This window comes from Apodemus sylvaticus, chromosome 5, assembly GCF_947179515.1.
Source record: "Apodemus sylvaticus chromosome 5, mApoSyl1.1, whole genome shotgun sequence".
Classification (NCBI taxonomy): Eukaryota; Metazoa; Chordata; class Mammalia; order Rodentia; family Muridae; genus Apodemus; species Apodemus sylvaticus.
In genome coordinates this window covers 9,898,891-9,914,495 of record NC_067476.1, presented here as the reverse complement: position 1 = coordinate 9,914,495, position 15,605 = coordinate 9,898,891, and the positions used below count along the sequence as shown (strand labels likewise).

Genomic DNA, 15,605 nt, shown 5'->3' with positions numbered 1-15,605 from the left:
TTTGAGACCAGCATCACAGAGGCAACACATTAGCATAAATGGCCCGGTTCTCAGGTTCTCACGCCCTCTACCTGCCCTGCTCTTTCAGAAGGTGGCATGGGTCAGTGATCTGCAGACTGGGGTCGGCGACCTGACGGTAAGTGAGAAAACAGACTATGTAGTCTGAGGCTTTGGAAAGAACAATGGTCCTGAGCCAAGGACGGCGTGGGACACCTCCTTTCTGCGCCCCTGCCACCCCCCACCCTGCACTTGGAGTAGAAGTCTCTGGTTTCCTCCAGGACTTGAGCAAGGGCCTGCTGCGGGTGATCAGGGTGGGCGGGGAGTGGGCGGGGGCGACCGCCTACTCAGGGCTTGGTCCGCCTCCTCCTCTCCGTAAGCCTCCTTGTGGGACAGTCTCACTCTCAGTCCGGGTGTTCCCTAGTTGAAGCCCGGGCCGGCCAGCCGAAATGTCTTCCCTGGGCCTGCGGATGGAGCACAGCCAGGTGCTCCCGGCCTTTCTGCTCTGCAGCACACTGTTGGTCATCAAGATGTACGCGGTGGCGGTCATCACAGGCCAAGTCAGGCTGCGGAAGAAGGTAGGTTGGGGGGGGGGGGGCAGGAGGAGAAGGGATCAGCACTCTGCTGGCTTTTCCCTGCAAGAAAGTCTGGGGACTGACAAACGTGGCCCAGATGTGCATGCCAGCGTGCAGTGGGAGCTGCTTCAAAGCTGCCGCCACCGCAGCCCTTCTGGAAGCTGCCTTGGTTTTCAGAAAGCTCCTGGTATGAGCGCACTCGGGGGTTCCCTCGCGAGTGGACCACAGGGACTCTTGACAGCGAGGTCTTCGGACCTGGCAGTTTCCCGGTAGGCACGGAGAGTTCCTATCTGGGTGGAGTGGGAACTGGCAAAGCAGGAGCCTAAGAAGTCTTTCCGTGGAAATTCCCACTCCCCATGGACGTCGCATACACTCGTGGCACCCGCAGAGCCACCACAGACTGTATTCTCTGGTCCCAGTCCCGGCAAAGAAACCGAAGTGAAAGAACCTACCCGGAGCTGGTGGGAGTGGCCAGGGCTTCCGGACCCCTTCCAGGGGTCCATTGGAAACTTCTGGAAAGCAGAACCGCACGAAGCATCGTTCTTTACAGGCACTTTCCCTAAAGCAACATTTGTCCAGCCCTCAGGCGAGGGGCCTGGAGTATGGGATCAGGAGGGGTTCCGGGTGGGCCTCATGCCCTCCTGCCAGGTTCAGCCCCTGGGGCAGGTACTGACAGGAATAAAGGCTGGGCCACCACTTACTGACTGTCTCTCATTCTTCTGCTTTGGTTTGTCCCGGGACACAGATGCCAGAGAGAGATAACTACATTCCGTTCTTGTGCCTTCTGTAGGGCCCCCAAAGTTGAGCACTAAATTACTACCAGGGAAGGCGGTAGGAGTTAGGTTTTCCAGTAAGAAGCTTGAGTTGAGGAGATGCCTGCCCACTGCCCGCTCCTTACATCCCCTCTGCAGTTAACTCTCTGGACCAGAACCTGATTCCTCCTGTGCTCCTCTCCCGTTGATGGGGGATGAAGGGGTGAGGGAAACCTCCTCTGCTTTGGGCTCTGGGGGCCTCTATTTCCGCCAAGAGGGACCAGGGGATTGATTACTCTCCAGAGAGGATGGGAGCTGACTCAGGATCCTCTCCCCGGCAGCCTGGAGATGTGGGCAGTTGAGAGGAAGCTCAGGGTCCCTCTCAGTGAACTTGGAGACTTGAATGTGAACACACACACCACCCATGCTGGTCCTTAAGACTGGTTCCGACTGGAATTTGCTGCGAAGAGCAGCAGCCCCAGGTCCTTCCTGGAAGTGCTTGCTGAGCTGCCCTTGACCTACTAGAGGTGACTCCCTGATATCTGATTACAGGAACTCTATTGGTGGCAAGGCTGGGCCCTCAGAGTTGGGGGCTTTGGAGACCGGAGGGAGGAATTCTGGGTAGGAGATCCTGGCTTTTCTATTTCGTTTCACATTTTTCTCAGGCACGGCAGGAGGAGGCTCATCTGCTGGCTGGGGCTCCAGGGACAGTCCAAAGTGAAGCTCTGTGGGCCTTGCTCACCTCACAGTTTACACTGGACTATTCAGATGTCACCGGAGTGGATGGGGCAGCTTTAGTCAGCTGCGAGTCAGTCGCGAGCAGAGGCCCTCAAAGACAGAAGTAGGACCTAGGGCCTCTATTCTCCCTTTCAGCGAGAGAGACTAGCACCTTCCTTGGCTTTCCCACTGAGGCCCAGGTGCTCCATTTCATCCTGAGTTTACAGATGAGGCTGCTGGGGAGCAGGGTGCTTCAGAACCCGGGGGGTCATCAAGGGGCCTCGCTTCTGACCAGGTTCTTGAGAGCCCCTAATGGCTTCTGCCTAGCTGTTTGTTCTAATCTTTTGAGACAGGATCTAACTGTAGACCAGGCTGTCCTCGAACTCACTGAGATCCACCTACCTCTCTGCCTCTAAAGGGCTGGTATTAAAGGCCTGAGCTACTATGCTCTGGTGTTAACTTATTTTAACTGACTTTTTGAGGTTCTGGGAATGGAACCCAGGGAGGGACTGATGCTGGGCAAGCAGGACCTTGAGCCCCTCCTGAGTGTATTCTAGACTAGCTAGTCACAGCGAGCTCCAGTCCGATGGTCTCTCTTATCCTCTGAGCCAGGGCAGGAGGGTGTTTTCACCTTGAGTTTCCTTTACCGTGAGCTTTGGTTCTGTGGCACAGGGAAGAGGTTCAGGGGAGCAAGGTGAATGTCTAGGTCCCTAGGTGGCTGTACTGTTGCCCAGCCCCCAAGCCCTGTCCTCAGACAGGACCCTCCTCATGGTGGTGATCCTCAGCTACTGTGTTTCAGGCTTTCGCCAACCCTGAGGATGCACTGAAGCGTGGAGGCCTGCAGTATTACAGGAGTGACCCAGATGTGGAGCGTTGCCTCAGGTGAGTACCTGTCACTGTCTGGGACTTGGCCACAGACCAGGCTGGCACCTGTCCTTGGGAGTTCCCTGTGTGCCTAAGAGTGTCTGTAGGTCTGATTCCTCCTCTCAGACTGCTATAGTTTAACTCATTACCTTTGTCTTGGAAAAACAAATTCTCATGATCTGGAATTACAAAATTAGTTCAAGACTGATGGCTTGCGGGGCAGTGGTGGCGCACACCTGTAATCCCAGCACTTGGGAGGCAGAGGCAGGCAGATTTCTGAGTTCGAGGCCAGCCTGGTCTACAGAGTGAGTTCCAGGACAGCCAGGACTGCACAGAGAAACCCTGTCTTGAAAAAACCAAATCCAAAAAAAAAAAAAAAAAAAAAAAAAAGGAGTGCACACACACACACACACCCCGGCTTGATTTGGTTTTTTTGAGACAGGGTTTCTCTGTATAGCCCTTGCTGTCCTGGAACTCACTCTATAGGCCAGGCTGGCCTCCAACTCAGAAATCTGCCTGCCTCTGCCTCCCAGAGTGATGGGATTACAGGCATGTGCTGCTGCTGCTGCTGCTGCCGCCGCTGCCACTACCACCACTGCCGCCGCCGCCGCCGCCGCCGCCGCCACCGCCGCCGCCGCCGCCACCACCACCACCCACTTGCCTTATATTGGTTTTTTGAGACAGGGTTACAATGTTTAACAGCCTTGCCTGTCCTGGAACTCACTTTGTAGGCCAGGCTGGCCTCGAACTCAGAGATCAGCCTGCTTCTGCCTCCTGAGAGCATCACCACTGTTCAGATGTAAAAATCATTTTTAAAGTGAGTCTTAAGGCTAGGTATTGTGACACACACCCATGATGACAACGTTTTGGAGGCTGAGGCAGGAGAATTTCCTTGAGTTCCAGGCTGGTCTAGGCTAGAGGTTAAAGTGCAGACTCATAAGGCAAAGCCAAAGTCGATTTTTAGCAGCTGGCTCAGAATTGGCATTTGGGAATGTTTGTTTCTTTGCTGCCTCATCGGTAATCCAGAGTGAAGAGGGGGTACTGGGGTGATAACAGTGAGGAAGATGAGCGGCTGAACCGGTGAGATGTGAAACAGACCAGCCCACACAGCTCCCAGCGCAGCCCCTGCCTCAGGCAGACATGGGTGTGACGCTGTTGCTTCCATAACAGAATTCCCCTCTGAAAACAAAGTCCCGGAGACTTTCCTTATGTTTTCCTTAGCCACTGACAATAATGTACACACTTGTGGTTTTTAAAAAATGTCAGCAACGTGTCATAGGAAGTGAGACTTCAGGCTACTCATCCTTTCCAACAGAAATACTGGCTAATCCGTATGTGTGCCGCATGTGTTCTGGCGGTGTCCATTAGTTGTTTAATGAGCACCTACTATGTGGCAGGCACTGGTACCAGGCACTGGCTGGTTCCATGAATAAACAGCCATGCCCAACCATGACCCTATACTGGTGACTTGGTTGTCGAGGCAACTCTGAGCTTCTGAGCGAAGGAAAGCCAGTGATCTGGGCAGCGATCCCAGCCAGTCAACAACGTGTGTGTGTGTGTGTGTGTGTGTGTGTGTGTGTGTGTGTTTTGCTGTCTCCTAAGGTATAACCTTATTCAGGGAAGACAAAAGACCTATGAGGAACTCCAGCATTTCCCTCTACCCAGTGGATCTTACTTTTTTTTTAATTTGCCTTATATTATATATGTATGAATGTTTTCCCTGCATGTAAATATGTGCAGCACATATGTGCACCTATGGATCCCTTGGAACTGCGTTTACAGATGGCTGTAAGCCTCCATGTGGGTTCTGGGCATTGATTCCAGTGGTCCTCTGCAAGAGAAATAAGCGCTTGTAACCCTTGAGCCATCTCTCTAGCCAGGATTTCGTTTCGTATCCTCTCTAGAACTGCAGCTGGAATGGTTGGCACTCCATCTAGCATTTTCTGAATGTTCCCACCTATGGATGCTGTAGAAATCCACTCCCTGAATCCCTGAAGCTTCTTTTAGGACTTAATAGGTACCTGGGCTGGGGGGGGGGAGGCTGGACACCAAGGTAGCTCAGGAACCCCGCTGACTCCACAGAACATCACGGAAAGTTGAGGGTTGGAGATGAAGTTTAGCTTGGTAGAGTGTGTGTTTAAAATAGAGTTGGAGGCTAGCCTGGGCTACATGAGACCCTTATCTTCTGAAAAGAAGGAAGGAAAGAAGGAAGGAAGAAAGAAGACAGTGGTAGCAATCTTTTTAATCCCACTACTTGGGAAGCAGAGGCAGGAGGATCTCTGTGAATTTGGGTCCAGCCTGATCTACATAGTGAGTTCCAAGCCAATCAAAGCTGAGCAGTGAGGCCCTATCTTTTTTGTTTTTTGGGGTTTTTTTGTTTTTTGTTTTTTGTTTTGTTTTTGTTTTTGTTTTTTGTTTTTTCAAGACAGGGTTTCTCTGTGTAACCCTGGCTGTCCTGGAACTCACTCGGTAGACCAGGCTGGCCTCGAACTCAGAAATCCACCTGCCTCTGCCTCCCAGTGTGCTGGGATTACAGGCATGCACCACCATGGACCCGGCAGTGAGGCCCTATCTTGAAGAAGAAAGTGTAGGGGCTGGAGAGATGGCTCAGTGGTTAAGGGCACTGACTGTTCTTCCAGAGGTCCTGAGTTCAATTCCCAGCATCCACATGGTGGCTCACAACCATCTGTAATGGGATCCAATGCCCTCTTCTCATGTGTCTGAAGACAGCTACAGTGTACTCATATAAAATAAAGCACTGGCTGGAGATGAGGTGGAATAGGGAAAGTTAAATCAGAACCAGGGCAGGGCCCTTGACCCTCCCTGCTGTGAACACAGGAAGCATGAAGGCTGGATCCTGGATCATGAATCTGCTTTGCAGATTAGTACATGCTGGAGACAAACCAGCCTGGCTCTGGGGCATCCGGGGACCGTGATTAAAGAATGGAACTGAAGTGGCAGGAAGGGTACAGTGGATAAGGGTATTTGTTGCTCTTGCAGAGGTCTCAGGTTCGATTCCCAGCCCCCACATGGTGCTCTTTTCTGACCTCCTCGGGTACTAGGTACACATGTGGTACACATCCATACATGCAGGCAGAATACTCACACAGATCATACAATAGAATAATTTTGTTGTTGGTTCTGTTTTTTTGGAGCAGGGTTTTTCTGTGTAGCCTAGCGGTCCTCCACGTCACAGAGATCAGCCTGCCTTTGCCTCCCAAATGCTAGAATTAAAGGTACAAACTTGGCCTAAAATGTTTTTTAAGATTAAAAAGAAGAATGCACCGGTGGCCCCCTGTAGTGTCCTCACACCTCTGGAATTCTGGCCTGAGGAGATATCAGAGGCAGGAGTTCAAAGCCAGCCTTAGTCGCACAGTGTGATAGCAGAGGCTTGCACGGACCACGCCAGGCAACTGTGGGGAGCGACAGAGGCCTGTGTGAATGTGTAAGGAGCAGTGAGTCAAGTCCTGAGTGTATACTGTTGACGTGGGAACGTCCAAGCCAACGGTTAAAGCCTCAGATCCACTGGGGGTCGGGGTGTGGGGTGAGGGGGTTGGGGGTGGGAGGGTGAGGGGTGGGTAAGGCTGCAAAGTCTTCCCCTGGTCCCAGTGCAAACAGTGGCAGGTTGTGTAAGAACTAGAAGCTGCAGCCCGCCGGCTTACAGTTGGAGACCCGCTCTCCTTCAGAGACCTGCTAACCCCGGCCTGGTCTTACACAGGATAAACTCTGGGTGGAGAGCACAGCCCTCCCACCCCAGCTATCCTGTAAGCAGATCTGTTTTTTCCTTTTTCGCAGTCCCAGTCAGAACAAGCCCCAGCTTTCCTGAACAGGTACCTGCCACCCTTTCCTCCCAAGACATCTTGCCTAAGTTTGCAGATGGGGATGTTTCTGCCTACAGCTGTGTGGGAATTTTAGCACAGGGCTGTTTCCCCAAGGGGAACACCTGAACAACAGCCTCCTCCTGTTTCTCATCACTGTTGGGGCTTTTAGTCTGAGGAAGGCAGATTGCCAGGAACTTGGGCCTCCTCTGCTCCTCAAAGGGCAGTGTTCTGTCCATTTCTCAACCGTGGACACAGGCTCAGAGAGGGAGGGACAGCTGCCTGTGACCTCAGAGCTCCTTGGAGGCAGTCAGAGCTGGTGGCCCCTGGTGGAAACCCCCATTTCTCAGGAGAGTGGGTGAGGGCCTGTGGCAGATTATCAGCTTGGGGAGGACAAGGAACAACCACAGCCAGGGCTAGACCAGGGCTAGTGATTTGGAAGTGGCCGTGATGGGAAGGGGTGGTAACAGAGTCCGGCATCCTGCTTTTCCTTGTTCTCTGGGTACCAGCACACAGCGCCCCAACGTTGAGGAGAGTGGTGTTATCTGTAGAGACGAAAGTGGTTTGCCAAGGTCTGGCCCCGAGGCTGTAAACCTCCTCTTGCAGGAGGACTAAGCCTCAGCACCCCATTGCCGCAGCCCCGCCCCTTGCCGAGTTCCTCCCTGCACCTCCCCCTTTGGCACTAAGCTCCGTGAACCCTGAGCTCACGTCCCGTGCATGCGTGCGGCAGCGGAGGGGCTGGGTGGCGGGGTGAGCTGGCAGAAACAGGGTGCTGAGCCTGCAGCCAGCTGCTGCCGTCGCCCTGGCCTGGGGTCACCAGAGGTCTCCCCGCACCGCTGCCACTAGCCGCAGTAAAGCAGCCCTGTTCCGACGGGTGTTGAGGGTGAGGGGCAGGCCTGACGCCACAGGGGGCTGTGCGGGCCTCGCCTCGGCTGCTGGGAACTGGCTTTGGGCAGCCTTTGCCTCCCTCTGCAACGTGGTTATTATGGGCGTGGCACACGGGAGTGACACACCGTCCGCTTCCCTGTACGTGATTCCCTCCATGCCTCGGCTTGGCTCCTGCAGGGAAGGACAGGTGAACTTGTTTTTTCCACATCCTGGTTTCCCCATTCCTCCCTGCCCCCTGCACCACTGCGGCTTTGTGAGGCTCCATTGTGGCTTCAGACAGGGAGGGAGGGAGGTGCTGGGTCAGAGCTCTAGCCTCCTCCCAGCCACCTCTCCGGCATGGCCACCCCTTTGCTGCTTGGAGAGGAGTCAGGGTGATGTGTTTTCTCTGCCAGGCCCTCGTCCCCAACCTGGGGACAAGCCATACAGAAGAGGAACCCCCTCCTCCTACCCACATCCCCAAACTTCCCTACCCGGTCTACAGGTTCGCTCCTATTTGTTCTCAATCTGGTCTGGTTTTGTTTATTGATACAGTCTCAGGTCCCAGGATGGCCTCTAACTCTATGCAGCTAAAGAGAGCCTTGGGCTTCTGGTCTACTGTGCCTTTACCTCTTGGATGCTAGAATTACAGGCATGTGCACCATCCCTGGCTTGGGGACGTGCTGCGGGGCACTGAACCCAGGGTCTTTTAATTTGCTTGACAAGGTTATACTAGGTAGGCCATATTCTTAGCCTTAAAAAATTATCTTTATGTGTATGGGTGTTTTGTCTGCACATAAGCGTATGTATGTGCATGCGCGTGTGCACCATATACACACAGTCCTCTCAGGGCAGAATAAGACATCCATCCCATTGGAACTGGCAGTTGTGGGCCACCATGTGGGTGCTTGGAAGGAACTGGCATCTTCTGCAAGAGCAGTCAGTGCTCTCAGGCGCCGAGCCATCTCCAGCTCTCCGTTTTTATTTTGGGACAGGGCCTCATGTAGCCCAGGCTAACTGCAAAGCTGCTGTGTAGTCAGGGCAGACCTTGAACTCCTAGTTCACAGTAATCCTCCTGCCTCAGCCTTACAAGTGTTAGAATTCAGGTGTGAGCCAGCACTCTCGCTTTTAACCCCTCGGTGGAGCCAAGCTTGCACATGCTCTGCATCCAGGGACCAGTCTGGGCTGCTGTTTCTCAGGTGCTGTCGCACTGGTTTCCAGAGACAAGACTTCATAACTTGGAGTTAGGCTAGGCCAGCCAGCCTGTGAATATAAGGGAGCCTCCTGCCTCATTGCCTGTGAACTAGGATTCCAGGTGGGCCCAAGAGCGCGTGGTCTTTTCATGTGGCTTCTGGGAATTAAACTCGGTTCTTCATAGGACACTTGACAGAGGGAAGGTCTCCCAGCCCTCAGCGCCCTTAGATGAAGGAGGAGGCTGTCTGGTACTGAGCCCCTCCCCCTCACCATGCTTTCCCCAACACTCTCACATGCTCATGTGTTTCATAGCTCCCTGTGTTAGGCAGAGTTCATCTGTGTTGTGATTATAAAAAGATAAAGCGGCACAAAAAACATGTTCTATGGGGTGTGGTGAGGTGTGGAGGAAGGGGATGTCTCGGCCGTGCCAAGGCACCCCTTCCCCCACCCCCCCAGGGACCAGCCACACAACGGTGTAGCATAGAATAGAGTTTATTCAGGGTATGGGAGGGGAGTTAAGAGGGTAGTAGAGGCAGAGAAAGGCAGAGAGAAGGAGAGAGCAGAGAAGTAGAGGCCGGCCATGGCCACGTGGAGAGATGGGAGGAGGGAAGAGGGAGAGAGGGGGAGCAAGAGGGTAAGAAGCAAAAGAGAGAGGCAAAAGCAATAGAGGAGGGGGCAAGCAGCCCCTTTTATAGTGGGCCAGGCCTACCTGGCTGTTGCCAGGTAATCATGGGGTGGAGTTTGGAATCCTAACAATCTGAGACTGGTTATTTTTCTTTTCAAGGGTGTTCCAGACTGGCTTGTGTGGGGAGTCAATGGTTCTAGCTTTTAGGTCTCCTACCCTTCCCTGTGGTCAGACCCCAGAGTCCATCCATGCCCGTCACCCTGTGTTGTGGGCCACTGTAGAATCCCCCACAACAGGCTGAGCGCTGCCCTAATCAGGCACACAGATTTGCCCTGTGTCTGGGTCACAAGGTTATGGTGCAGGGGGAAAGGAGAAGGAAGAGTCACTCAGATGGGTCTCAGGAAGAAGAGCCTAGGTGCAATATCTGGGAAAGTTCCAGGCCCTGTTGGGAGTGTGTGTGAGTGTGTGTGTGTGGTATGTGTGTGTGGTATGTGTGTGTGTGTGTTTGTGTGTGCAGACATTTGTGTGTGGTGTATGTCTGTATATGCATGCATTTGTTAGTTTGTCTGTAGTGTGTTTGTGTGTGTGTGTGAGAGAGAGAGACTGAGAGGGAGGTGTGGGTGTGCAGAGATGAGGCTCTTCAAGGCTGGGTCTCTCACTGACTGACCGGGGAACTAGGACAAGGACAATCCCCTGTTCCCATCCTTCCCACTAGGGTCATAAGCACTTGTAGTTACACCCAGGGTTTGTCTTGTTCTAAATATGAGTAGTGGGGATTTGAACTCTGGTCCTCGTGATTGTCCACTGAGACGCCCCCCCCCCTTTTATTTTAAAGAAAGTCTTACATGTAGCTCAGCCCTGCCTCAACTTACTACGTAGCTGAGTATGACCCAAGATTTAATCATTTTTATTGTATGTGTGTTTGCTTGCTTGCATGTCTGTGTGCACTGTGTGTGCGGTGCCATCTGAGGCCAGAGGAAGGCGTCAGATTTCTTGGAATTGGAGCTGCAGGAGCTGCAGATGGTTGTGACCCACCATAGGGGTGCTGGGATTTGAACCTGGGTCCTCTACAAGAGCACCAAGTGAGCTTTGCTGCTGAGCCGTCACTCCAGACCTTGAGCTTTTGATCATAAACATTTCCAGCACCCCCTGTCTTAAGCAGAGCTCAGAATGAGCACTCCACCCACTAAGCTCCATCCCCACCTCAGGAATGTTTATGTCCTTGGGTGAATTTCATTTCCCTCCTGCATTCCCAGCCACCCTACTCCTACTCCTCTGCCTCACTTCCCTCTTGTGTACTTTACTCGGGCAAACAGGTCACCTTTGAACTCTGTGCTGCTGTTCTGACCGCAGGACCTTTGCATATGCTGGGTACTTCCCAAGGAGATCCTTTCCCTGCCTGGCTAGTTTCCCATCCTTTAGTCTGTAACACATATCCACCCCTGACTACTGCCCCGGTCCCCTGCAGCATCGGGGTGCTGGGTGCTCCAGACCTCTGCTTGACTCTCCCTACTTTCTTCTACTCAGTAAAAAGTTGCTGGCCCCTTGCTAAGATTCTCTTTAGCAATGGGAAACAAGACGAGGCCACTGAAGTCGGTCACCACAAGAGCGCTGGGCCAGGCTGGGCTGGCCTGTTGGCCTGGGCTGCTGCTTGGATGGACTGCAGCTGCAAGTCCTGGCGTCCCCATACTGAACTGGGGCCCGTCCTGGGAAAGGTCAAGACTCGGCCACTGGGTTCATGTTTATCTAAGCGTTCATTGATGGCTCCGGGCGATCACTTCTCCAGAAGAGGGTGGTTTGACTGCCTGTTTCATTTGTCCTAGAGAGCGGGGACAGTCCAAGGGGCTCTTGGGAACTGAGCAGCAGTGGTGGAGTTTTCTCCCTCGGCTCATGTTTATGGCATAGGCCTCTTCACCAAAGAGCCAGATGGCGTGCTTGAGGGAAGGGAGGGCCTCGCCAGAGTCCTGTGCTTGACTGAGCTGATAAATGAAAGAATCCTACGGTTATCTCTGCAAAGATGTTGCTTGGTTAGCTTGGAAAGAGATGGAGACCAGCAGGAGACACAGCTCAACTCCTGCCCTCAGAGGGCAGGTGGATCTCAGGCCCTGCCTCAGAGCGTGCCTGTCACTCACCTCAGACCCCAGTCCTCTGAATCCTCCTTTTTCTGCCTGGTGTCTAAGGGACAGAAGGGACTGTGGGGTTTGTGGGAAAAGCTGGGCCCGTACAAGCACCAATCCAGCGGCAGGCAGCCTCTCTGGCCAAGCCCTTTAACAGGGCTTTGAGCTGCAGCCAAAGCCACTTCTGGGCTGTCCTCCTTGGCTCCACAGCATCTGGCTTATTGGGCAGGAAGGGTTTGGGGTATCTGGCGGTTCCAGAAGGTTCCTGGTGTGTTGGGAGCCTCAGCACTAAGCCTGCTAACTGTAACCCTCTGATCCCTAGAGCCCACCGCAACGACATGGAGACAATCTACCCTTTCCTCTTCCTCGGCTTCGTCTACTCCTTCCTGGGACCCAACCCTCTGATCGCCTGGATACATTTCCTCGTTGTCCTCACAGGCCGTGTGGTACACACCGTGGCCTACCTGGGCAAGCTAAACCCACGCATTCGCTCCGGGGCCTATGTCCTGGCCCAGTTCGCCTGTTTCTCCATGGCCCTGCAGATCCTCTGGGAAGTGGCCCACCATCTGTGACCAGCGACTGAAACCTCCTCAGCTACCACAGCGGGGATGGAGCCATGAAGGCTGAACCTGAGGACTCGGTGTCCCTTCTAGACTAGGGATGGGTGCAGGTCCTGGGTTCCTGGCTAACCTCGGTGTGTGGCTCTCTGCACACAGTGTGCACTTGTGTGTCTCCTAGCCTTTCGGGATCCTGAGTGAAGTGCCTGATTAGGACCACTTATGGATGAGCTGTCGAGATCGACAGAACTTCCTTGACCTCACAAAATGCCTTAAACATCACCCTACACTCCCTCTTACTCATAAAAGAAAGGGCAGAGGATTGTCCGACAGAGTCATCATTCCATATAGGGCTAAAAATGAAGGCTTCTCAGACCTACCTACAGCCTACCTACAATTCTGGTCCAGCCAGAGGAGACACCTGGCTGGTGTGTGTCCGAGGACGTCCTCACAAGAGGCCCAGCAGTGGCCAGCTCCCTGTTTTTTCAGTGGTGGGCAGGTCAGAGCCTCCCTGTCCCCTGTTGATACCTCCCTGTGTCGTTTGAGTGTCTTAGGTAGCACAGGCTCAGGGTAGTGAGAGTGTTCATAGCTCAGCCTGCTTGTGGGCTACCCAGCCTTGGCTCCTTCAAAGACTGAAAGTTAAGGATGGCTTTGACCAGCTGCTGAAAAGGAACTTTGGGCTTCTTCAGTATCTGCGAGGTTTGAAGATGCCAAATGTCTACTCCTGTGGAAAATCTCACTTGTGTATGTGTGGTGTCCCTCCAGGGTCCTGCCCAGGTTTAGTCATTAAACAGCAGAGTGTGACCTGTGAATGTTCGGTGTCTAAGTCCCATGCTGTCCCAGCTGGCCTGGTGCCTACTGGGAATTTCCAGGTTCTGATGTGCATGTGTTTACCTTTTGTGAGACAAGATCTCCCTTAGCCCAAGTTGGCCTCAAGGTTACCATGTAGTCTGGACAACCTTGAGCTAACAGCCTACCTGTCCTAAGTGCTGAGATTACAGGCCTGCACCACCACAGTGCCAAGCCAGCGCAGGCGACTTCTTTGTAGAAATCACACTCCGCCAGGCTGCTCCAGAGAAGTCCTTCTTCAGCAAGGAGCTCCCTGACAAGATGATGTTTGGCTTGGGATCCACGGGTGTCCAAATCCTGCCTGCCAAGTGGTGACTCTTCCTGCAGCTCTGTCACCTAGGAGGAGGCTGGCTTTCTGCTCTACAGAGATGTGACCACCTGCAGGTACAGGGTCTGCTCCAGAACCTGGTGTGCCAGGTTCCTAGGCTTTCCAGCCAAGGCCTAGCCACACTACCTCTCCTCCCTGCAGGGCAAGCCCTGTGCCCCAGACCTGCTCCTTGGGCTTGGGGAGGGGTTTTTGCTGGAAAGCCCCCTCCCCCTTCCCCCCTTTCCCCCCAGGCTTCAGCCTCTCAAAGTCGGGGATGGTGTACAGGAAGTGAACAGCACTGCCCTCTGGTGGTGAGATGAAACCTTTGCTCTTGAAGTGCCCATCTGAGAGAACAAAAACTGTAGATGGGGGGGGGGGGGGGCCCTCTTGAGTGTCATCTGTCACTGAACATTAGGCTGGAAGTGACCTTCATCTGTCATTGCCCCCTCCCAATGCCCCAATTAATACTTAAAATAATTTTAAGAAGGAGGCATTTCTGCATTTTAGATATGACCAGGCGAATTCAGGTGAAAGTTTTTTTTTTTCAGCATTTTAATTTTATATAGATGGGTGTTCTGTATAAATGTATGTCTGTATCATATGTGTACCTGGTGCCCATGGAGGCCAGAAGAGGGTGTTGGATCTGGAGTTACAGTTGTGAGTCACTGTGTCAGTGCTGGGACTTGAACCTATGTTCTTTGAAGAGCGGCCAGTGCTCTTAACCACCGAGCCATCTTTCCAGATCCATTTTAGCTTTCTAGATGAGAGATTCAGGGGTCCAAGAAGACTTGACCTGAATTCCCGGGCTAGGACAATTGAAACTTTGCAAGGTGGGGCCCAGGAAAGATAGGGGTTGAGAGGTCCAGGCAGGGCAGATGAATATTGATCTATTTCAGTGTTTTCCTCTCAGGAAGGTGGAATTGTGAGAGCCAGGTATTCTAGTAAGAACCTGCCAGTTGCCTGGTGCAGAACGCATATCACCCACAATGTCTGCCTGCTGTGGGGCCTGCAAGATGGAGGCCAGGGTCTGCTGTTTTGTTGTTCTTGCCTGTTCCCTGGCACTGCAGTGGGAAAGGCAGCAAGCAAGGGACAGTGACAGCCTCATGTGGAGTAAGAAGGTCCTCTGATCCCTGCTGGGCTGTCCAATGGAGGGGGGGGGGGTGTCACTCTGATGCTGACCAGGAAGTGTAAAGAGATTCAAGTGTGCACACCTTTAATCCAGCATCCATGGGAGATGACAGGCAGAAGAATGTCCGAGTTGGAAGCCAGCCTGGTCTACACAGTGAGTCCTTGTCTCAAAAACAAAGAAGTTAGCACAGGTATGTCATGGTATGAAGTTAGAATTTGAGGAGTGTGAAGTTGGGACCATTAAGGTGGTCAGGAGTTCCCTTGCTGTGTTCAAAGTCGGAGAGAGGTGGGGACAGCGGTTGGGAGGTGGGGACAGTGGTTGGGCAGCTGGCAGGAACAGAGACAGGACCTAATGGCCTATTCTGGTCCAGCCCTCATGGTAGGGGATGCAGGGAGTGATCTCCTGGCTGCAAATCTGGGCTCAAGACAGGTGGTCCAGCCCACAGCACAGGGCAGAGCATTGTCCAGGGAGGCAGCTTGGTGGTACCATGTGCCGATCCAGCTGGAGGCTGCAACACACAGCGCCTGTAGCCTCAAGCCCTGCTTCCACACCAGTATCTCTCACTTCCTTATTTTCTGACCTGGTCTCTTGTCTGAGATCATTTGTGGTGGTTTGAATAGGAATGACCCCCCCAGTTGACTCATGTTTGAATGCTTACCCCAGAAGGAGATGCATTATTAAGAGGCGTGGCCCTGTTGGAGGAGGTGTGTCACTGTCAAGGTGGACTTTGGGGTCTCATATGCTCAAGAGAGCCTAGTGGGTAGTCTCCTGCTGCCTTCAGATCAAGATGTAGAACTCTGAGCTCCTTCTCTAGCACCATGTCTGCCTTCAGGCCATGCTTCCCACCATGATGAGAATGGACTGAACCTCTGAACCTGTAAGCCAGCCCCAATTAAACACTTTCCTTTGTAAGAGTTGTTGTGGTCATGGTGTCTCTTCACAGTGATAGAAATCCTAACTAAGACAGCATCCATTTCCCCAAACTCCACCCACACAGGACCAGTTCCTCCTGATCCTAGGATCCGACACTGGTGTGCCTGGGCTCATGGGGTCCCAGGGAGGAGTCAACTGAAGATCAGCCTGGAGCCCTAGAGTCCCAGACATAGGAGTTGGGTGAAAGCTTACTGGGCCTCTAGGAACCTGGGAAGCCACAGCTGTCCCTAGTTGGTGCCCAGTATCTTGGGACATTCCCTACCCTCTGAGGGATCAGAGGGAGGACAGAGCCAAGTTGGGGTTCATA

The 15,605-nt window shown here is 53.2% G+C and overlaps 1 protein-coding gene across 1 annotated transcript; it reads left to right on the top strand.

Annotated features, from left to right (window-relative positions):
- The first annotated feature begins 363 nt into the window (after nucleotides 1–363).
- Ptges (prostaglandin E synthase) lies at nucleotides 364–15,277 on the top strand. The gene is made up of 3 exons (XM_052182127.1): nucleotides 364–575; nucleotides 2,841–2,923; nucleotides 11,846–15,277. Exons 1-3 carry the CDS (start codon nucleotides 447–449, stop codon nucleotides 12,093–12,095), a joined length of 462 nt encoding a protein of 153 aa, XP_052038087.1. The 5' UTR covers nucleotides 364–446; the 3' UTR covers nucleotides 12,096–15,277.
- Nucleotides 15,278–15,605: the final 328 nt, after the last annotated feature.

Coding starts and splice junctions, on each gene's coding strand:
- Ptges (XM_052182127.1), top strand. CDS start 447: ATGTCTTCCCTGGGCCTGCGGATGGAGCACAGCCAGGTGCTCCCGGCC. Junction 576..2,840: donor AAGTCAGGCTGCGGAAGAAG/GTAGGTTGGGGG, acceptor ACTGTGTTTCAG/GCTTTCGCCAACCCTGAGGA. Junction 2,924..11,845: donor GATGTGGAGCGTTGCCTCAG/GTGAGTACCTGT, acceptor TCTGATCCCTAG/AGCCCACCGCAACGACATGG.